The 23,066-nt window shown below is 54.0% G+C and overlaps 1 protein-coding gene across 1 annotated transcript in view; it reads right to left on the bottom strand.

Moving 5' to 3' along the window:
- LOC149428417 (talin-1-like) overlaps window positions 1-23,066 on the bottom strand; it is a gene marked incomplete at its 3' end in the record, with an annotated part of 143,341 nt that overhangs the window by 29,174 nt on the left and 91,101 nt on the right. The window contains 12 exon segments of the mRNA XM_089667438.1: window positions 2,126-2,219; window positions 4,337-4,476; window positions 4,875-5,072; window positions 8,085-8,204; window positions 9,542-9,750; window positions 9,900-10,002; window positions 10,086-10,214; window positions 16,222-16,356; window positions 16,465-16,578; window positions 18,327-18,440; window positions 18,585-18,713; window positions 18,800-18,966. Coding sequence (XP_089523564.1) covers window positions 2,126-2,219; window positions 4,337-4,476; window positions 4,875-5,072; window positions 8,085-8,204; window positions 9,542-9,750; window positions 9,900-10,002; window positions 10,086-10,214; window positions 16,222-16,356; window positions 16,465-16,578; window positions 18,327-18,440; window positions 18,585-18,713; window positions 18,800-18,966 — 1,652 coding nt within the window.

Here is a 23,066-nt window from a genome sequence, read left to right as displayed (position 1 = left end):
TGGATGTGCTGTATATACCGGGAATACTGTCTGGATGCTCCGTATATACCGGGAATACTTTCTGGATGTGCTGTATATACCGGGAATACTTTCTGGATGCTCTGTATATACCGGGAATACTTTCTGGATGCTCTGTATATACCGGGAATACTGTCTGGATGCTCTGTATATACCGGGAATACTTTCTGGATGCTCTGTATATACCGGGAATACTTTCTGGATGTGCAGTATATACCGGGAATACTGTCTGGATGTGCTGTATATACCGGGAATACTTTCTGGATGCTCTGTATATACCGGGAATACTTTCTGGATGCTCTGTATATACCGGGAATACTTTCTGGATGCTCTGTATATACCGGGAATACTTTCTGGATGCTCCGTATATACCGGGAATACTTTCTGGATGTGCTGTATATACCGGGAATACTGTCTGGATGCTCTGTATATACCGGGAATACTTTCTGGATGCGCTGTATATACCGGGAATACTTTCTGGATGCTCTGTATATACCGGGAATACTTTCTGGATGCTCCGTATATACCGGGAATACTGTCTGGATGCTCTGTATATACCGGGAATACTTTCTGGATGCTCTGTATATACCGGGAATACTTTCTGGATGCTCTGTATATACCGGGAATACTTTCTGGATGCTCTGTATATACCGGGAACACTTTCTGGATGCTCCGTATATACCGGGAATACTTTCTGGATGCTCTGTATATACCGGGAATACTTTCTGGATGCTCTGTATATACCGGGAATACTTTCTGGATGCTCTGTATATACCGGGAATACTTTCTGGATGCTCCGTATATACCGGGAATACTTTCTGGATGCTCTGTATATACCGGGAATACTTTCTGGATGCTCTGTATATACCGGGAATGCTTTCTGGATGCTCTGTATTTTAGTCCACCCAATGGAAGTATCTGTCAATGATACACCTAATACACTAAAAGATGATCTGATGGGAATTGAAAATGACTCCCAAATAACAGCCGGGGGAGATTCCTCTCTATACGGGGGAGATTCCTCTCTATACGGGGGGAGATTTCTCTCTATACGGGGGGAGATTCCTCTCTATACGGGGGGAGATTCCTCTCTATACGGGGGGAGATTCCTCTCTATACGGGGGGAGATTTCTCTCTATACGGGGGGAGATTTCTCTCTATACGGGGGGAGATTCCTCTCTATACGGGGGGAGATTCCTCTCTATACGGGGGGAGATTCCTCTCTATACGGGGGAGATTCCTCTCTATACGGGACGGGGGAGAGTCCTCTCTATACGGGGGAGAGTCCTCTCTATACGGGGGGAGATTCCTCTCTATACGGGGGAGAGTCCTCTCTATACGGGGGGAGATTCCTCTCTATACGGGGGGAGAGTCCTCTCTATACGGGGGGAGATTCCTCTCTATACGGGGGGAGATTCCTCTCTATACGGGGGGAGATTCCTCTCTATACGGGGGGAGAGTCCTCTCTATACGGGGGGAGATTTCTCTCTATACGGGGGGAGATTCCTCTCTATACGGGGGGAGATTCCTCTCTATACGGGGGAGATTCCTCTCTATACGGGGGAGATTCCTCTCTATACGGGGGGAGATTCCTCTCTATACGGGGGGAGATTCCTCTCTATACGGGGGGAGATTCCTCTCTATACGGGGGGAGATTCCTCTCTATACGGGGGGAGATTCCTCTCTATACGGGGGGAGATTCCTCTCTATACGGGGGGAGATTCCTCTCTACACGGGGGGAGATTCCTCTCTACACGGGGGGAGATTCCTCTCTATACGGGGGGAGATTTCTCTCTATACGGGGGGAGATTCCTCTCTATACGGGGGGAGATTCCTCTCTATACAGGGAGATTCCTCTCTATACAGGGAGATTCCTCTCTATACGGGGGGAGATTCCTCTCTATACGGGGGGAGATTTCTCTCTATACGGGGGGAGATTCCTCTCTATACGGGGGGAGATTCCTCTCTATACGGGGGGAGATTTCTCTCTATACGGGGGGAGATTCCTCTCTATACGGGGGGAGATTCCTCTCTATACGGGGGAGATTCCTCTCTGCACGGGGGAGATTCTTCTATACACGTGTCTGACCAATCAGCAGGAACTTACCTCCAGCTCACGTAGAGCGTTGTCACACTCCTTCTGTCCTGGAGCTTGCTGGGTACACACAGTGATCAGCTGATTGATACTGTCAGTCACAGCCCTGCGGACATACAGACAGATCTCTAGGTATGACATGCATGTCCACTGATGAGTGAAGACATGGGAGGGGGTCACACATACGGGATAGAGAGGGGAGGGGGTCACACATACGGGATACAGAGGGGAGGGGGTCACACATATGGGATAGAGGGGAGGGGGTTACACATACGGGATAGAGAGGGGAGGGGGTCACACATACGGGACAGAGAGGGGAGGGGGTCACACATACAGGATAGAGAGGGGAGGGGGTCACACATACAGGATACAGAGGGGAGGGGGTCACACATACGGGACAGAGAGGGGAGGGGGTCACACATACGGGATACAGAGGGGAGGGGGTCACACATATGGGATAGAGGGGAGGGGGTTACACATACGGGATAGAGAGGGGAGGGGGTCACACATACGGGATAGAGAGGGGAGGGGGTCACACATACGGGACAGAGAGGGGAGGGGGTCACACATATGGGATAAAGAGGGGAGGGGGTCACACATACGGGATACAGAGGGGAGGGTGACACACATACGGGATAGAGAGGGGAGGGGGGGACACATACGGGATAGAGAGGGGAGGGGGGCACACATACGGGATACAGAGGGGAGGGGGGGACACATACGGGATAGAGAGGGGAGGGGGACACACATACAGGATACAGAGGGGAGGGGGTCACACATACGGGATAGAGAGGGGAGGGGGTCACACATATGGGATACAGAGGGGAGGGGGTCACACATATGGGATAAAGAGGGGAGGGGGTCACACATATGGGATAAAGAGGGGAGGGGGTCACACATACGGGATACAGAGGGGAGGGGGTCACACATACGGGATACAGAGGGGAGGGGGTCATACATACGGGATACAGAGGGGAGGGGGTCACACATATGGGATACAGAGGGGAGGGGGTCACACATACGGGATACAGAGGGGAGGGGGTCACACATACGGGATACAGAGGGGAGGGGGTCATACATACGGGATACAGAGGGGTGGGGGTCACACATACGGGATACAGAGGGGAGGGGGTCACACATATGGGATACAGAGGGGAGAGGGGCACACATACAGGATACAGAGGGGAGAGGGGCACACATACAGGATAGAGGGGGGGGGGGACACACATATGGGATAGAGAGGGGAGGGGGGGCACACATATGGGATAGAGAGGGGAGGGGGTCACACATACAGGATACAGAGGGGAGGGGGTCATACATACGGGATAGAGAGGGGAGGGGGACAAACATATGGGATACAGAGGGGAGGGGGACACACATGTGGGATGGAGAGGGGAGGGGGTCACACATACGGGATACAGAGGGGAGGGGGGGCACACATACGGGATAGAGAGGGGAGGGGGGCACACATACGGGATACAGAGGGGAGGGGGTCACACATATGGGATACAGAGGGGAGGGGGGCACACATATGAGATAGAGAGGGGAGGGGGACACACATATGGGATAGAGAGGGGAGGGGGACACACATACGGGATAGGGGAGGGGGACACACATATGGGAGGGGGACACACATATGGGAGGGGGACACACAGAGGGGAGGGGGTCACACATACGGGATACAGAGGGGAGGGGGTCACACATACGGGATACAGAGGGGAGGGGGTCATACATACGGGATACAGAGGGGAGGGGGGCACACATATGGGATAGAGATGGGAGGGGGTCACACATACGGGATAGAGATGGGAAGGGGGCACACATATGGGATAGAGATGGGAGGGGGTCATACATATGGGATACAGATGGGAAGGGGGCACACATATGGGATACAGAGGGGAGGGGGTCACACATACAGGATAGAGATGGGAAGGGGGCACACATATGGGATACAGAGGGGAGGGGGGGCACACATACAGGATAGAGATGGGAAGGGGGCACACATATGGGATACAGAGGGGAGGGGGGGCACACATACAGGATACAGAGGGGAGGGGGGCACACATATGAGATAGAGATGGGAGGGGGGCACACATATGAGATAGAGATGGGAGGGGGGCACACATATGAGATAGAGATGGGAGGGGGGCACACATATGAGATAGAGATGGGAGGGGGGCACACATACGGGATAGAGAGGGGGGGCCACATCACGCCACTTACCTGGCTGCGGCTGCCAGTTGGCTCTTCAGGTTGGGAGCGGCGGGATCTGCGGAAAGTGCTTTAGCCGCCAGTAACAACTTGCTGGATGACAGAGAAATGCTCTTGAGGTTGGAGACGACCTGGGCCTGGTCCTCCTTGTTCTGTGGATGGAGAAGACACATGACCACATCATGGAGACACGCTCCAATGACCCCATCATCCGGACACATATAACTCTAATGAACGTATTTCTATGAACCATGATGGATTTTTGGAACACAGAATTGTAGAAGTTGAACGACAATGTTAGAGGGACCCTCAGGGTGCTATGTGGTCATGTGACACCAATCAATGCTTTCTAGTTCAGGTGGGTAAATCACAAGCAGAGCACCAACAGATTCCTCCAGAACCACCATATGACCCCAAAAGCCCAACCCCTGAAGACATCTAAGGATCCCTGAGTTCACGTTGGTCTAAATAATGACATAAACATGCAGGAGGATATAAAAGGCGTCATGTCTGTACAACCATACATATCTTACAGTGGAATCCCACCTACCTGTGACTGTCCCGCCATCTCCACTCCGGCCTGAAGGAACTCATTGAAGTCCCGGCCATACTTCCCAGAAGCCTTGGCGAGATCCTGTGGTGTTGCCCGGGAAGCCTGCACTAGTTCATTGGCTGACTGGTTGAGGCCGACAGCAGCCTGATTGAGGTGGCTCTGAGCTTCCTGGAAACTCTTGGTGCTGGGGGGAAACTGAGGAGAGAAAGAAGCGATAAAGAGTGAGCGAGGGAGGCCAGGATGTGGAGGAACTTCAGGTGATCAGCTGAAAAACCAAATGTAACGGCAAGGTAAAGATCCTGAGGGCTGTGGAGGAGAAAGGGTAATAGAGGACAACAGAGACGTCACCTAGGTACAGGGAGAGGAGGTAATCTGAGACAAGGACCAGGAGAGGAGGACGGATAGTAGAGGACAACAGAGACGTCACTTAGGTACAGGCGGAGGAGGTAATCTGAGACAAGGACCAGGAGAGGACGGATAGTAGAGGACAACAGAGACGTCACTTAGGTACAGGCGGAGGAGATAATCTGAGACAAGGACCAGGAGAGGAGGACGGATAGTAGAGGACAATAGAGACGTAACTTAGGTACAGGCGGAGGAGGTAATCTGAGACAAGGACCAGGAGAGGAGGACGGATAGTAGAGGACAATAGAGACGTCACTTAGGTACAGGCGGAGGAGGTAATCTGAGACAAGGACCAGGAGAGGAGGACGGATAGTAGAGGACAACAGAGACGTCACTTAGGTACAGGCGGAGGAGGTAATCTGAGACAAGGACCAGGAGAGGACGGATAGTAGAGGACAACAGAGACGTCACTTAGGTACAGGCGGAGGAGATAATCTGAGACAAGGACCAGGAGAGGAGGACGGATAGTAGAGGACAACAGAGACGTCACTTAGGTACAGGCGGAGGAGGTAATCTGAGACAAGGACCAGGAGAGGAGGACGGATAGTAGAGGACAACAGAGACGTCACTTAGGTACAGGCGGAGGAGGTAATCTGAGACAAGGACCAGGAGAGGAGGACGGATAGTAGAGGACAACAGAGACGTCACTTAGGTACAGGCGGAGGAGGTAATCTGAGACAAGGACCAGGAGAGGACGGATAGTAGAGGACAACAGAGACGTCACTTAGGTACAGGCGGAGGAGATAATCTGAGACAAGGACCAGGAGAGGAGGACGGATAGTAGAGGACAACAGAGACGTCACTTAGGTACAGGCGGAGGAGATAATCTGAGACAAGGACCAGGAGAGGAGGACGGATAGTAGAGGACAATAGAGACGTAACTTAGGTACAGGCGGAGGAGATAATCTGAGACAAGGACCAGGAGAGGAGGACGGATAGTAGAGGACAACAGAGACGTCACTTAGGTACAGGCGGAGGAGGTAATCTGAGACAAGGACCAGGAGAGGACGGATAGTAGAGGACAACAGAGACGTCACTTAGGTACAGGCGGAGGAGGTAATCTGAGACAAGGACCAGGAGAGGACGGATAGTAGAGGACAACAGAGACGTCACTTAGGTACAGGCGGAGGAGGTAATCTGAGACAAGGACCAGGAGAGGAGGACGGATAGTAGAGGACAACAGAGACGTCACTTAGGTACAGGCGGAGGAGATAATCTGAGACAAGGACCAGGAGAGGACGGATAGTAGAGGACAATAGAGACGTCACTGAGGTACAGGCGGAGGAGGTAATCTGAGACAAGGACCAGGAGAGGAGGACGGATAGTAGAGGACAATACAGACGTCACTTAGGTACAGGCGGAGGAGATAATCTGAGACAAGGACCAGGAGAGGAGGACGGATAATAGAGGACAATACAGACGTCACTTAGGTACAGGCGGAGGAGGTAATCTGAGACAAGGACCAGGAGAGGAGGACGGATAATAGAGGACAATACAGACGTCACTGAGGTACAGGCGGAGGAGGTAATCTGAGACAAGGACCAGGAGAGGAGGACGGATAGTAGAGGACAATACAGACGTCACTGAGGTACAGGCGGAGGAGGTAATCTGAGACAAGGACCAGGAGAGGAGGACAGTTAGTAGAGGACAATAGAGACGTCACTTAGGTGCAGGCGGAGGAGGTAATCTGAGACAAGGACCAGGAGAGGACGGAGAGTAGAGGACAATACAGACGTCACTTAGGTACAGGCGGAGGAGGTAATCTGAGACAAGGACCAGGAGAGGACGGATAGTAGAGGACAACAGAGACGTCACTTAGGTACAGGCGGAGGAGGTAATCTGAGACAAGGACCAGGAGAGGAGGACGGATAGTAGAGGACAATACAGACGTCACTGAGGTACAGGCGGAGGAGGTAATCTGAGACAAGGACCAGGAGAGGAGGACGGATAGTAGAGGACAATACAGACGTCACTTAGGTACAGGCGGAGGAGGTAATCTGAGACAAGGACCAGGAGAGGAGGACGGATAGTAGAGGACAATACAGACGTCACTTAGGTACAGGCGGAGGAGATAATCTGAGACAAGGACCAGGAGAGGACGGATAGTAGAGGACAATAGAGACGTCACTTAGGTACAGGCGGAGGAGATAATCTGAGACAAGGACCAGGAGAGGACGGATAGTAGAGGACAACAGAGACGTCACTTAGGTACAGGCGGAGGAGATAATCTGAGACAAGGACCAGGAGAGGACGGATAGTAGAGGACAATAGAGACGTCACTTAGGTACAGGCGGAGAATGTAATCTAAGACAAGGACCAGGAGAGGAGGACGGATAGTAGAGGACAATACAGACGTCACTTAGGTACAGGCGGAGGAGGTAATCTGAGACAAGGACCAGGAGAGGACGGATAGTAGAGGACAATACAGACGTCACTTAGGTACAGGCGGAGGAGGTAATCTGAGACAAGGACCAGGAGAGGACGGATAGTAGAGGACAATACAGACGTCACTTAGGTACAGGCGGAGGAGAAAATCTGAGACAAGGACCAGGAGAGGACGGATAGTAGAGGACAATACAGACGTCACTTAGGTACAGGCGGAGGAGGTAATCTGAGACAAGGACCAGGAGAGGAGGACGGAGAGTAGAGGACAACAGAGACGTCACTTAGATACAGGCGGAGGAGGTAGTCTGAGACAAGGACCAGGAGAGGAGGACGGATAGTAGAGGACAATAGAGATGTGAAGTGGAGGTCGTCATCTGGAGATGAGGACCAGGAGAGGAGGACACGAAGAATACTTACAGATGTAGCCAGGAGTTTCTTGCTGGCCTCTCCGATGCTCTTTATGGCGGCATCCACATCTCTCTGTCCTGGAAGGCAATTGACGCAGCGGCTCAGAGCCTGGGACACGGCCTTGGCCACCTGAGACAGAAGGATATTGAAAATCAAATCACCAAATTACCAAGATACATCAGATGTGGATGGGTCAGGGTGTAGAAAAGACAATGTTCTGGGAGGAGCCTGAGATTGCAACCCCCATCCCAGTACTCAGGGCACAAGATTTCTAGCATGCTGACAGTGAAGAAAACATAAGTTATATGGCAGGGGTGGTGTGGTAGGATCGGGGTGGGGGTGGTGCGGTAAGGTCGGGGTGGGGGTGGTGCGGTAAGGTCGGGGTGGGGGTGGTGCGGTAAGGTCGGGGTGGGGGTGGTGCGGTAAGGTCGGGGTGGGGGTGGTGCGGTAAGGTCGGGGTGGGGGTGGTGCGGAAGGGTCGGGGTGGGGGTGGTGCGGAAGGGTCGGGGTGGGGGTGGTGCGGAAGGGTCGGGGTGGTGTGGAAGGGTGGGGGTGGTGCGGAAGGGTCGGGGTTTGGGGTGGTGCAGAAGGGTCGGGGTGGGGGTGACGCAGTAAGGTCGGGGTGGGGGTGGCGCAGTAAGGTCGGGGTGGGGGTGGCGCAGTAAGGTCGGGGTCGGGGTGGAGCAGTAAGGTCGGGGTGGGGGTGGCGCAGTAAGGTCGGGGTGGGGGTGGCGCAGTAAGGTCGGGGTGGGGGTGGCGCAGTAAGGTCGGGGTGGGGGTGGCGCAGTAAGGTCGGGGTGGGGCAGTAAGGTCGGGGTGGCGCAGTAAGGTCGGGGTGGGGGTGGCGCGGTAAGGTCGGGGTGGGGGTGGTGCGGTAGGGTTGGGGTGGCACGGTAAGGTCGGGGTGGGGGTGGCGCACTAAGGTCGGGGTGGGGGTGGCGCAGTAAGGTCGGGGTGGGGGTGGCGCAGTAAGGTCGGGGTGGGGGTGGCGCAGTAAGGTCAAGGTGGGGGTGGCGCACTAAGGTCGGGGTGGGGGTGGCGCACTAAGGTCGGGGTGGGGGTGGCGCACTAAGGTCGGGGTGGGGGTGGTGCGGTAGGGCCGGGGTGGGGGTGGTGCGGTAGGGTCGGGGTGGGGGTGGTGCGGTAGGGTCGGGGTGGGGGTGGTGCGGTAGGGTCGGGGTGGTGCGGTAGGGTGGGGGTGGTGCGGTAGGGTAGGGGTGGGGGTGGTGCGGTAGGGTCGGGGTGGCGCGGTAGGGTCGGGGTGGGGTGGTGCACTAAGGTCGGGGTGGGGGTGGTGCACTAAGGTCGGGGTGGGGGTGGCGCACTAAGGTCAGGGTGGGGTGGTGCACTAAGGTCGGGGTGGGGTGGTGCACTAAGGTCGGGGTGGGGGTGGTGCAGTAGGATTAGGGTGTGGTAGAGATGAATCTCTACAACTGACATGAAGAAGTAACAAAGCGGTCAGAGACCTGAGCCAATCTCTGCTGACCCTCCGCATCGGCCGGCTTTCCCACGGCTCTTTTAGCTTCTTCAATGAGATTTCCGGCCTTGTCCATGACATCTCCGGCACACTCCAACATGGCGTTCTGTACCGCTGGATCTCCGGATGTGGCAGCCACTCCACGGCTGGCCTGAGCCAGGGAGCGAAGGGCCTGGGCAACATCTCGAGCAGCTCGTCCTGCCGAAGGGGGAGAGGAGGGGGAGATGTGGGTGCACAGAGGTCATAGAGGTGGATCAGGAAGACAAATATACCAAAGTGGGGACACAGAGAAGTAAAAGGTGAGTTCCGGACCACACATCAGATACAAGGACTCCACCACCACCTACCTGTGTAATTCTCATTTCCATGGACAATCTCACCCAGAAGCTGTGCGATGGCAGAACTCACCGCCTTTGTGCTGCTTCCCAGATCTTGTGAGCATTTCTCCATCTGTAGGAGAACAATGGTCACCATCCAGACACAAAACCGTCTTCACACAATGTTCCCACCAACAAATACAGGTGAAGGCTCACCGTCTCCCCGGGTAGGGGCTGCAGTTTGCCCTCTCTGGCGGCTGCTTTGGCCTCCTGTAGGTCTTGTTCCAGGGAACGGATGAGGTTCAGCGCAGAGTCAATCTCCAGAGGGCCACATGCTTCCTGTGCCTGGGGGGATGAAATGTAATAAAATCCACAACCAACACCACACTGCTTTGTAATCAGACCAGAACAGGACCTGATATCTCAACAGAACCCTCCAACCCCGGCTCCAAACCACACATCTCCACCAACCAGACCAAACCTCATCCAACCCCGGCTCCAAACCACACATCTCCACCAACCAGACCAAACCTCATCCAACCCCGGCTCCAAACCACACATCTCCACCAACCAGACCAAACCTCATCCAACCCCGTCTCCAAACCACACATCTCCACCAACCAGACCAAACCTCATCCAACCCCGTCTCCAAACCACACATCTCCACCAACCAGACCAAACCTCATCCAACCCCAGCTCCAAACCACACATCTCCACCAACCAGACCAAACCTCATCCAACCCCAGCTCCAAACCACACATCTCCACCAACCAGACCAAACCTCATCCAACCCCGGCTCCAAACCACACATCTCCACCAACCAGACCAAACCTCATCCAACCCCGGCTCCAAACCACACATCTCCACCAACCAGACCAAACCTCATCCAACCCCGGCTCCAAACCACACATCTCCACCAACCAGACCAAACCTCATCCAACCCCGGCTCAAAACCACACATCTCCACCAACCAGACCAAACCTCATCCAACCCCGGCTCCAAACCACACATCTCCACCAACCAGACCAAACCTCATCCAACCCCGGCTCCAAACCACACATCTCCACCAACCAGACCAAACCTCATCCAACCCCGGCTCCAAACCACACATCTCCACCAACCAGACCAAACCTCATCCAACCCCGGCTCCAAACCACACACCTCCACCAACCAGACAAAACCTCATCCAACCCCGGCTCCAAACCACACATCTCCACCAACCAGACCAAACCTCATCCAACCCCGGCTCCAAACCACACACCTCCACCAACCAGACCAATCCTCATCCAACCCCGGCTCCAAACCACACACCTCCACCAACCAGACCAATCCTCATCCAACCCCGGCTCCAAACCACACATCTCCACCAACCAGACCAAACCTCATCCAACCCCGGCTCAAAACCACACATCTCCACCAACCAGACCAAACCTCATCCAACCCCGGCTCCAAACCACACATCTCCACCAACCAGACCAAACCTCATCCAACCCCGGCTCCAAACCACACATCTCCACCAACCAGACCAAACCTCATCCAACCCCGGCTCCAAACCACACATCTCCACCAACCAGACCAAACCTCATCCAACCCCGGCTCAAAACCACACATCTCCACCAACCAGACCAAACCTCATCCAACCCCGGCTCCAAACCACACATCTCCACCAACCAGACCAAACCTCATCCAACCCCGGCTCCAAACCACACATCTCCACCAACCAGACCAAACCTCATCCAACCCCGGCTCCAAACCACACATCTCCACACCAAGACCAAACCTCATCCAACCCCGTCTCCAAACCACACATCTCCAGCAACCAGACCAAACCTCATCCAACCCCGTCTCCAAACCACACATCTCCACCAACCAGACCAAACCTCATCCAACCCCGACTCCAAACCACACATCTCCACCAACCAGACCAAACCTCATCCAACCCCGTCTCCAAACCACACATCTCCACCAACCAGACCAAACCTCATCCAACCCCGGCTCCAAACCACACACCTCCAGCAACCAGACCAAACCTCATCCAACCCCGTCTCCAAACTACACATCTCCACCAATCGGACCAAACCTCATCCAACCCCGGCTCCAAACCACACATCTCCACACCAAGACAAAACCTCATCTAACCCCGTCTCCAAACCACACATCTCCACCAACCAGACCAAACCTCTTCCAACCCCGTCTCCAAACCACACATCTCCACCAACCAGACCAAACCTCATCCAACATTGTCTCCAAACCACACACCTCCACCAACCATCCCAAACCTCATCCAACCCCGTCTCCAAACCACACACCTCCACCAACCATCCCAAACCTCATCCAACCCCGTCTCCAAACCACACATCTCCACCAACCAGACCAAACCTCATCCAACCCCAGCTCCAAACCACACATCTCCACCAACCAGACCAAACCTCATCCAACCCCGTCTCCAAACCACACATCTCCACCAATCAGACCAAACCTCATCCAACCCCGTCTCCAAACCACACATCTCCACCAACCAGACCAAACCTCTTCCAACCCCGTCTCCAAACCACACACCTCCACCAACCAGACCAAACCTCATCCAACCCCGTCTCTAAACCACACACCTCCACCAACCAGACCAAACCTCATCCAACCCCGTCTCCAAACCACACATCTCCACCAACCAGACCAAACCTCATCCAACCCCGTCTCCAAACCACACATCTCCACCAACCAGACCAAACCTCTTCCAACCCCGTCTCCAAACCACACATCTCCACCAACCAGACCAAACCTCATCCAACATTGTCTCCAAACCACACACCTCCACCAACCATCCCAAACCTCATCCAACCCCGTCTCCAAACCACACACCTCCACCAACCATCCCAAACCTCATCCAACCCCGTCTCCAAACCACACATCTCCACCAACCAGACCAAACCTCATCCAACCCCAGCTCCAAACCACACATCTCCACCAACCAGACCAAACCTCATCCAACCCCGGCTCCAAACCACACACCTCCAGCAACCAGACCAAACCTCATCCAAACCCGTCTCCAAACCACACATCTCCACACCAAGACCAAACCTCATCCAACCCCGTCTCCAAACCACACATCTCCACCAACCAGACCAAACCTCTTCCAACCCCGTCTCCAAACCACACATCTCCACACCAAATCAAACCTCATCTAACCCCGGCTCCAAACCACACACCTCCACCAACCAGACCAAACCACACATCTCCACACCAAGACCAAACCTCATCTAACCCCGTCTCCAAACCACACACCTCCACCAACCAGACCAAACCTCATCCAACCCCGTCTCTAAACCACACACCTCCACCAACCAGACCAAACCTCATCCAACCCCGTCTCCAAACCACACATCTCCACCAACCAGACCAAACCTCATCCAACCCCGTCTCCAAACCACACATCTCCACCAACCAGACCAAACCTCATCCAACCCCGTCTCCAAACCACACATCTCCACCAACCAGACCAAACCTCATCCAACCCCGTCTCCAAACCACACATCTCCACCAACCAGACCAAACCTCTTCCAACCCCGTCTCCAAACCACACACCTCCACCAACCAGACCAAACCTCATCCAACCCCGTCTCTAAACCACACACCTCCACCAACCAGACCAAACCTCATCCAACCCCGTCTCCAAACCACACATCTCCACCAACCAGACCAAACCTCATCCAACCCCGTCTCCAAACCACACATCTCCACCAACCAGACCAAACCTCTTCCAACCCCGTCTCCAAACCACACACCTCCACCAACCAGACCAAACCTCATCCAACCCCGTCTCTAAACCACACACCTCCACCAACCAGACCAAACCTCATCCAACCCCGTCTCCAAACCACACATCTCCACCAACCAGACCAAACCTCATCCAACCCCGTCTCCAAACCACACATCTCCACCAACCAGACCAAACCTCATCCAACATTGTCTCCAAACCACACACCTCCACCAACCATCCCAAACCTCATCCAACCCCGTCTCCAAACCACACACCTCCACCAACCATCCCAAACCTCATCCAACCCCGTCTCCAAACCACACATCTCCACCAACCAGACCAAACCTCATCCAACCCCAGCTCCAAACCACACATCTCCACCAACCAGACCAAACCTCATCCAACCCCGGCTCCAAACCACACATCTCCACCAATCGGACCAAACCTCATCCAACCCCGGCTCCAAACCACACATCTCCACCAATCGGACCAAACCTCATCCAACCCCGGCTCCAAACCACACATCTCCACACCAAGACCAAACCTCATCCAACCCCGGCTCCAAACCACACATCTCCACCAACCAGACCAAACCTCATCCAACCCCGGCTCCAAACCACACACCTCCAGCAACCAGACCAAACCTCATCCAAACCCGTCTCCAAACCACACATCTCCACACCAAGACCAAACCTCATCCAACCCCGTCTCCAAACCACACATCTCCACCAACCAGACCAAACCTCTTCCAACCCCGTCTCCAAACCACACATCTCCACACCAAATCAAACCTCATCTAACCCCGGCTCCAAACCACACACCTCCACCAACCAGACCAAACCACACATCTCCACACCAAGACCAAACCTCATCTAACCCCGTCTCCAAACCACACACCTCCACCAACCAGACCAAACCTCATCCAACCCCGTCTCTAAACCACACACCTCCACCAACCAGACCAAACCTCATCCAACCCCGTCTCCAAACCACACATCTCCACCAACCAGACCAAACCTCATCCAACCCCGTCTCCAAACCACACATCTCCACCAACCAGACCAAACCTCATCTAACCCCGGCTCCAAACCACACACCTCCACCAACCAGACCAAACCTCATCCAACCCCGGCTCCAAACCACACATCTCCACCAACCAGACCAAACCTCATCTAACCCCGTCTCCAAACCACACACCTCCACCAACCAGACCAAACCTCATCCAACCCCGTCTCCAAACCACACACCTCCACCAACCAGGCCAAACCTCATCCAACCCCAGCTCCAAACCACACATCTCCAGCAACCAGACCAAACCTCATCCAAACTACACATCTTCACCAACCAGACCAAACCTCATCCAACCCCGGCTCCAAACTACACACCTCCACCAACCAGACCAAACCTCATCCAACCCCGTCTCCAAACCACACATCTCCACAAAGAGACCAAACCTCATCCAACCCCGGCTCCAAACCACATATCTCCAGCAACCAGAACAAACCTCCTCCAAACTACACATCTCCAGCAACCAGACCAAACCTCATCCAACCCCGGCTCAATACTATACATCTCCACCAACCAGACCAAACCTCATCCAACCCCGGCTCCAAAACATACATCTTCAGCAACCAGACCAAACCTCATCCAACCCTGTCTCCAAACTACACATTTCCACCAACCAAACCAAACATCATCCAACCCCATCTCCAAACCACACACCTCCACCATCTGCACAAAAGGTTCTCTAATGTCCCACCACGTCATATAAAAGGTTCTCTTATGTCCCACTACACCACCACCTGCACAATGCCCACCTCCCACAGACACATACACCACCACACCACCCATCACCCCAAGACTCATACACCACCACCTGCACACCGCCCACCTCCCACAGATTCATACATTACGACCTGTACACCACCCACCTCCCACAGACTCATACATCTCCACCTGCACACCGCCCACCTCCCACAGACTCATACACCACCACACCACCCACAGATTCATACACCAACACCTGCACACCGCCCACCTCCCACAGACTCATACACCACCACACCACCCACAGATTCATACACCAACACCTGCACACCGCCCACCTCCCACAGATTCATACATCACGACCTGTACACCACCCACCTCCCACAGACTCATACACCACCGCCTGCACACCACCCACCTCCCACAGACTCATACATCTCCACCTGTACACCACCCACCTCCCACAGACTCATACACCACCACACCACCCACAGATTCATACACCAACACCTGCACACAGCCCACCTCCCACAGACTCATGCACCACCGCCTGTACACCGCCCACATCCCACAGATTCATACACCACCGCCTGTACACCGCCCACATCCCACAGATTCATACACCACCGCCTGTACACCGCCCACCTCCCACAGACTCTTACATCTCCACCTGTACACCACCCACAGACTCATGCACCACCGCCTGCACACCACCCACACTAGAAATAAGTGGCTCCCCACCACATACACAATCACTGTAAACATACATCCACGCCCTGTGCACCCCACCTCTGTATTGGGCATTGACTATTCCAGCGATTGACGTACCTTCTGTGCGGCGGTGCGGAGCTCAGCAAGAGCGGCAGCCAAGTTCTTTGTGCACTGACCAAGTTGCATGGCGGACGCCGGATCCGAGACAGTGGGGACGGCCGCCTTCCCAGCAGCCACGAGTTTACCGCCAGGCTGTAATGAAAGGAAGCACAGGGTGAGATTGGTTGCAGGGGGAAATGGTAGAGAAGACACAGTCAAGACTGGTATGTCACCATGACACAAGTGGTAGAAGTACGGCACCTGCAGGAAGTTCTGGCTGGCACTGATGAGGGACAGTTGGGCGCTCGGGCTCTCCGGCTGTGATTGGCTGCCTCGAACTCCCTGAACCAACATCGGGATCTGGTCTGCCACAACCTGCGGGACAAAGGTAACCGAACGTTCATGAATGTGAAGACACACCATATGAAAGGTTCTCTAACGTCCCACCACACGCCACATCATGTAAAAGGTTCTCTAATGTCCCACCACACGCCACATCATGTAAAAGGTTCCCTAACGTCCCACCACACGCCACATCATGTAAAAGGTTCCCTAATGTCCCACCACACGCCACATCATGTAAAAGGTTCTCTAACGTCCCACCACATCATGTAAAAGGTTCTCTAATGTCCCACCACACGCCACATCATGTAAAAGGTTCTCTAACGTCCCACCACATCATGTAAAAGGTTCTCTAATGTCCCACCACACGCCACATCATGTAAAAGGTTCTCTAATGTCCCACCACACGCCACATCATGTAAAAGGTTCTCTAACGTCCCACCACACGCCACATCATGTAAAAGGTTCTCTAATGTCCCACCACACGCCACATCATGTAAAAGGTTCTCTAACGTCCCACCACATCATGTAAAAGGTTCTCTAATGTCCCACCACACGCCACATCATGTAAAAGGTTCTCTAATGTCCCACCACACACCACATCATGTAAAAGGTTCTCTAACGTCCCACCACATCATGTAAAAGGTTCTCTAATGTCCCACCACACGCCACATCATGTAAAAGGTTCTCTAACGTCCCACCACATCATGCAAAAGGTTCTCTAATGTCCCACCACACGCCACATCATGTAAAAGGTTCTCTAATGTCCCACCACACGCCACATCATGTAAAAGGTTCTCTAATGTCCCACCACACGCCACATCATGTAAAAGGTTCTCTAATGTCCCACCACACGCCACATCATATAAAAGGTTCTCTAACGTCCCACCACATCATATAAAAGGTTCTCTAATGTCCCACCACACGCCACATCATGTAAAAGGTTCTCTAATTTCCCACCACACACCACATCATGTAAAAGGTTCTCTAATGTCCCACCACATGCCACATCATATAAAAGGTTCTCTAACGTCCCACCACACGCCACATCATGTAAAAGGTTCTCTAATGTCCCACCACACGCCACATCATATAAAAGGTTCTCTAATGTCCCACCACACGCCACATCATGTAAAAGGGTCTCTAATGTCCCACCACACGCCACATCATGTAAAAGGGTCTCTAATGTCCCACCACACGCCACATCATGTAAAAGGTTCTCTAATGTCCCACCACATGCTACATCATATAAAAGGTTCTCTAACGTCCCACCACATGCCACATCATGTAAAAGGGTCTCTAATGTCCCACCACAAGCCACATCATGTAAAAGGGTCTCTAATATCCCACCACATGTCAGTAAGCACTGATATTGGTCTACATATCACGGCCTGGAGCAGATGATGACCCCATACAAGGCCAGATTCTGCAGCTAAATAGAATTACACTAATAGGACAACCTGTCCATTTATTGGAAAGCCAGGTAACATGACTGTGTCTGGAAATCCTGTACTGTCCTCGTCTTGGTCCCGTTTTACCCTTTATTGGGACGTTCACTTGTACGTTGGATACTTTGTGATCTGTTCTAGTATGTTCTACATTTTATTAATGATAAATGGATTCTAGAAGAAAATCCAGTATGGATGAGGCCCAAGGAGGAATATGGGGATGGTAGAGGCGTGCGGGGTGCAGGACAGACCGATGATACGGTATAGAGATCAGGAAGGGAGGCACAGCCATGGGTGGAGGGTAAGGGCAGACGTGCCATGCAGATCACACACCTTGCAGCTTTGTACCAGCTGTTGCTGGGCGGCGGGGTTCTTGTTGCTGGACGCGGCGTTCTGTGCTGCCGCGATGGTCTGTGTGGCTGAGGCGGCCGCCTGTTTGGCTGCTTGCTGAAAAAAAATTAAAAACAGATACCAGAAGGGTGAATTGGTTGCTGTTCACATTTAACTCCGCCCTAATCTGAATCAGACTCCATGTGTCTCCATCTGGGGGACAATTCAGGACATTTACCGGTCACCCGCCACAACACGCACCTCCAGCTTGTGCACCAGCTTCTTCTTGATGGCGTTCTGTGCGGCGGCGTTGGTGGCCATACGTAGACCCTCCGCGGCTTCACGCAGCTTCTGTTGTTGCTCCTCGCTGTCTGGATTGGCAGCAGCACCCTGCAGAGAGAGAGAGAGAGAGTCATGAGACAAACCGCGACCCCTTCATCTCCTGAAAATCACGGCGTCACAACCTTAGAACGCACCTTGGCCGCTTCCACCATCCGCGCCGTGGCATCGGCGAGCAGTTTGGCCGCGCTGAGAAGTTTCCGAGAATTCTCCAAATCGCTTTCCTGTTCGGCATCCGCCTTGATGGCGCCCACCAGATCCGACGTGGCCTGAGCGAGTATACGCGCCTGGCGCACCATTTCTCCTACAGACCAATCGAAATATGAGCGCAGATCACACATACAAGATGGATTACGATTACAGCTCACCTCCAGATGAAATGATTGTTTTATTAAAGGTTTAACCCTTTTACCGCCATCTCCGGGAGCCCACATTTCACAAGCCGACTGTTGGCCTTGCAATGAAAGTGATCCGCCTGCTTTCCATGACCCCCACAGTGCGAAAACCCACCATGCCTGCGGCCAGGGAAGACGCTAATGGAGCACAGTCTGCACTCTATTAGCTTCAATGGAAGGCAGGTGAGACACCCGGGGTATTAAAGAAAGTCATAAAAATCCCTCCTGTAGGGGTGACTTTGCCTGACTTCCTTCTGTAGGGGGGTGACTTTGCCTGAATTCCTCCTGTAGGGGGGGTGACAAAGCCTGACTTCCTCCTGTAGGGGGTGACAAAGCCTGACTTCCTCCTGTAGGGGGTGACTTTGCCTGACTTCCTCCTGTAGGGGGGTAACTTTGCCTGACTTCCTCCTGTATGGGGTGACTTTGCCTGACTTCCTCCTGTATGGGGTGACTTTGCCTGACTTCCTCCTGTATGGGGTGACTTAGCCTGACTTCCTCCTGTAGGGGGGTGACTTTGCCTGACTTTCTTCTGTAGGGGGGTGACTTTGCCTGACTTCCTCCTGTGTAGAGGTGACTTTGCCTGACTTCCTCCTGTAGGGGGGTGACTTTGCCTGACTTCCTCCTGTAGGGGGGTGACTTTGCCTGACTTCCTCCTGTAGGGGGGTGACTTTGCCTGACTTCCTCTTGTAGGGGGGTAAAAAAAAGCCTGACTTCCTCCTGTAGCAGGGTGACTTTGCCTGACTTCCTCCTGTAGGGGGTGACTTTGCCCGACTTCCTCCTGTAGGGGGGTGACTTAGCCTGACTTCCTCCTGTAGGGGGGTGACTTTGCCTGACTTCCTCTTGTAGGGGGTGACTTTGCCTGACTTCCTCCTGTATGGGGTGACTTAGCCTGACTTCCTCCTGTAGGGGGGTGACTTTGCCTGACTTCCTTCTGTAGGGGGGTGACTTTGCCTGACTTCCTCCTGTGTAGAGGTGACTTTGCCTGACTTCCTCCTGTAGGGGGTGACTTTGCCTGACTTCCTCCTGTAGGGGGGTGACTTTCCCTGACTTCCTCCTGTAGGGGGTGACGTTCCCTGACTTCCTCCTGTAGGGGGTGACGTTCCCTGACTTCCTCCTGTAGGGGGATGACTTTGCCTGACTTCCTCCTGTAGCGGGGTGACTTTGCCTGACTTCCTCCTGTAGGGGGTGACTTTGCCTGACTTCCTCTTGTAGGGGGGGTAAAAAAAGCCTGACTTCCTCCTGTAGCAGGGTGACTTTGCCTGACTTCCTCCTGTAGGGGGGTGACTTTGCCTGACTTCCTCCTGTAGGGGGGTGACTTTGCCTGACTTCCTCCTGTAGGGGGGTGACTTTGCTTGACTTCCTCCTGTAGGGGGGTGACTTTGCCTGACTGCCTCCTGTAGAGGTGACTTTGCTTGACTTCCTCCTGTAGGGGGGTGACTTTGCCTGACTGCCTCCTGTAGAGGTGACTTTGCCTGACTTCCTCCTGTAGGGGGGTGACTTTGCCTGACTTCCTCCTGTATGGGGTGACTTTGCCTGACTTCCTCTTGTAGGGGGGTAAAAAAAGCCTGACTTCCTCCTGTAGCAGGGTGACTTTGCCTGACTTCCTCCTGTAGGGGGGTGACTTTGCCTGACTTCCTCCTGTAGGGGGGTGACTTTCCCTGACTTCCTCCTGTAGTGGGGTGACTTTGCCTGACTTCCTCCTGTAGGGGGGTGACTTTGCCTGACTGCCTCCTGTAGAGGTGACTTTGCCTGACTTCCTCCTGTAGGGGGGTGACTTTGCCTGACTTCCTCCTGTAGGGGGGTGACTTTCCCTGACTTCCTCCTGTAGGGGGTGACGTTCCCTGACTTCCTCCTGTAGGGGGGTGACGTTCCCTGACTTCCTCCTGTAGGGGGATGACTTTGCCTGACTTCCTCCTGTAGCGGGGTGACTTTGCCTGACTTCCTCCTGTAGGGGGTGACTTTGCCTGACTTCCTCTTGTAGGGGGGTAAAAAAAGCCTGACTTCCTCCTGTAGCAGGGTGACTTTGCCTGACTTCCTCCTGTAGGGGGGTGACTTTGCCTGACTTCCTCCTGTAGGGGGGTGACTTTCCCTGACTTCCTCCTGTAGGGGGGTGACTTTGCTTGACTGCCTCCTGTAGGGGGGTGACTTTGCCTGACTGCCTCCTGTAGAGGTGACTTTGCTTGACTTCCTCCTGTAGGGGGGTGACTTTGCCTGACTGCCTCCTGTAGAGGTGACTTTGCCTGACTTCCTCCTGTAGGGGGGTGACTTTGCCTGACTTCCTCCTGTATGGGGTGACTTTGCCTGACTTCCTCTTGTAGGGGGGTAAAAAAAGCCTGACTTCCTCCTGTAGCAGGGTGACTTTGCCTGACTTCCTCCTGTAGGGGGGTGACTTTGCCTGACTTCCTCCTGTAGGGGGGTGACTTTCCCTGACTTCCTCCTGTAGTGGGGTGACTTTGCCTGACTTCCTCCTGTAGGGGGGTGACTTTGCCTGACTGCCTCCTGTAGAGGTGACTTTGCCTGACTTCCTCCTGTAGGGGGGTGACTTTGCCTGACTTCCTCCTGTAGGGGGGTGACTTTCCCTGACTTCCTCCTGTAGGGGGTGACGTTCCCTGACTTCCTCCTGTAGGGGGATGACTTTGCCTGACTTCCTCCTGTAGCGGGGTGACTTTGCCTGACTTCCTCCTGTAGGGGGTGACTTTGCCTGACTTCCTCTTGTAGGGGGGTAAAAAAAGCCTGACTTCCTCCTGTAGCAGGGTGACTTTGCCTGACTTCCTCCTGTAGGGGGGTGACTTTGCCTGACTTCCTCCTGTAGGGGGGTGACTTTCCCTGACTTCCTCCTGTAGGGGGGTGACTTTGCTTGACTTCCTCCTGTAGGGGGGTGACTTTGCCTGACTGCCTCCTGTAGAGGTGACTTTGCTTGACTTCCTCCTGTAGGGGGGTGACTTTGCCTGACTGCCTCCTGTAGAGGTGACTTTGCCTGACTTCCTCCTGTAGGGGGGTGACTTTGCCTGACTTCCTCCTGTATGGGGTGACTTTGCCTGACTTCCTCTTGTAGGGGGGTAAAAAAAGCCTGACTTCCTCCTGTAGCAGGGTGACTTTGCCTGACTTCCTCCTGTAGGGGGGTGACTTTGCCTGACTTCCTCCTGTAGGGGGGTGACTTTCCCTGACTTCCTCCTGTAGTGGGGTGACTTTGCCTGACTTTCTCCTGTAGGGGGGTGACTTTGCCTGACTGCCTCCTGTAGAGGTGACTTTGCCTGACTTCCTCCTGTAGGGGGGTGACTTTGCCTGACTTCCTCCTGTAGGGGGGTGACTTTGCCTGACTTCCTCCTGTAGGGGGGTGACTTTGCCTGACTTCCTCCTGTAGCGGGGTGACTTTGCCTGACTTCCTCTTGTAGGGGGGTAAAAAAAGCCTGACTTCCTCCTGTAGCAGGGTGACTTTGCCTGACTTCCTCCTGTAGGGAGGTGACTTTGCCTGACTTCCTCCTGTAGGGAGGTGACTTTGCCTGACTTCCTCCTGTAGGGGGGTGACTTTGCCTGACTTCCTCCTGTAGGGGGGTGACTTTGCCTGACTTCCTCCTGTAGGGGGGTGACTTTGCCTGACTTCCTCCTGTAGCAGGGTGACTTTGCCTGACTTCCTCCTGTAGGGAGGTGACTTTGCCTGACTTCCTCCTGTAGGGAGGTGACTTTGCCTGACTTCCTCCTGTAGGGAGGTGACTTTGCCTGACTTCCTCCTGTAGGGAGGTGACTTTGCCTGACTTCCTCCTGTAGGGAGGTGACTTTGCCTGACTGCCTCCTGTAGAGGTGACTTTGCCTTTGCCATAACAGAAAGTGATAGAGATCTCTGCAGTGATTGGTGGGGAGGGGAGGAGTTGTGCCATGTGACAAGGCATTGTGTTCCTCAGAGCCTTTTTCCTATACCCCTGCAGGCTAATAGTGGACAATCCCCCCCACCCTACCACACACCACTGTCCCATAACAGACAATCGCCCCCCCCCCGGTCACATCTGTA

The sequence above is a fragment of the Staurois parvus genome, unplaced genomic scaffold, assembly GCF_062004578.1.
Source record: "Staurois parvus isolate SC_StPar_1 unplaced genomic scaffold, SC_StPar_1.0 ptg003253l, whole genome shotgun sequence".
Lineage (NCBI taxonomy): Eukaryota > Metazoa > Chordata > Amphibia > Anura > Ranidae > Staurois > Staurois parvus.
This window is presented reverse-complemented; position numbering and strand designations above follow the sequence as displayed.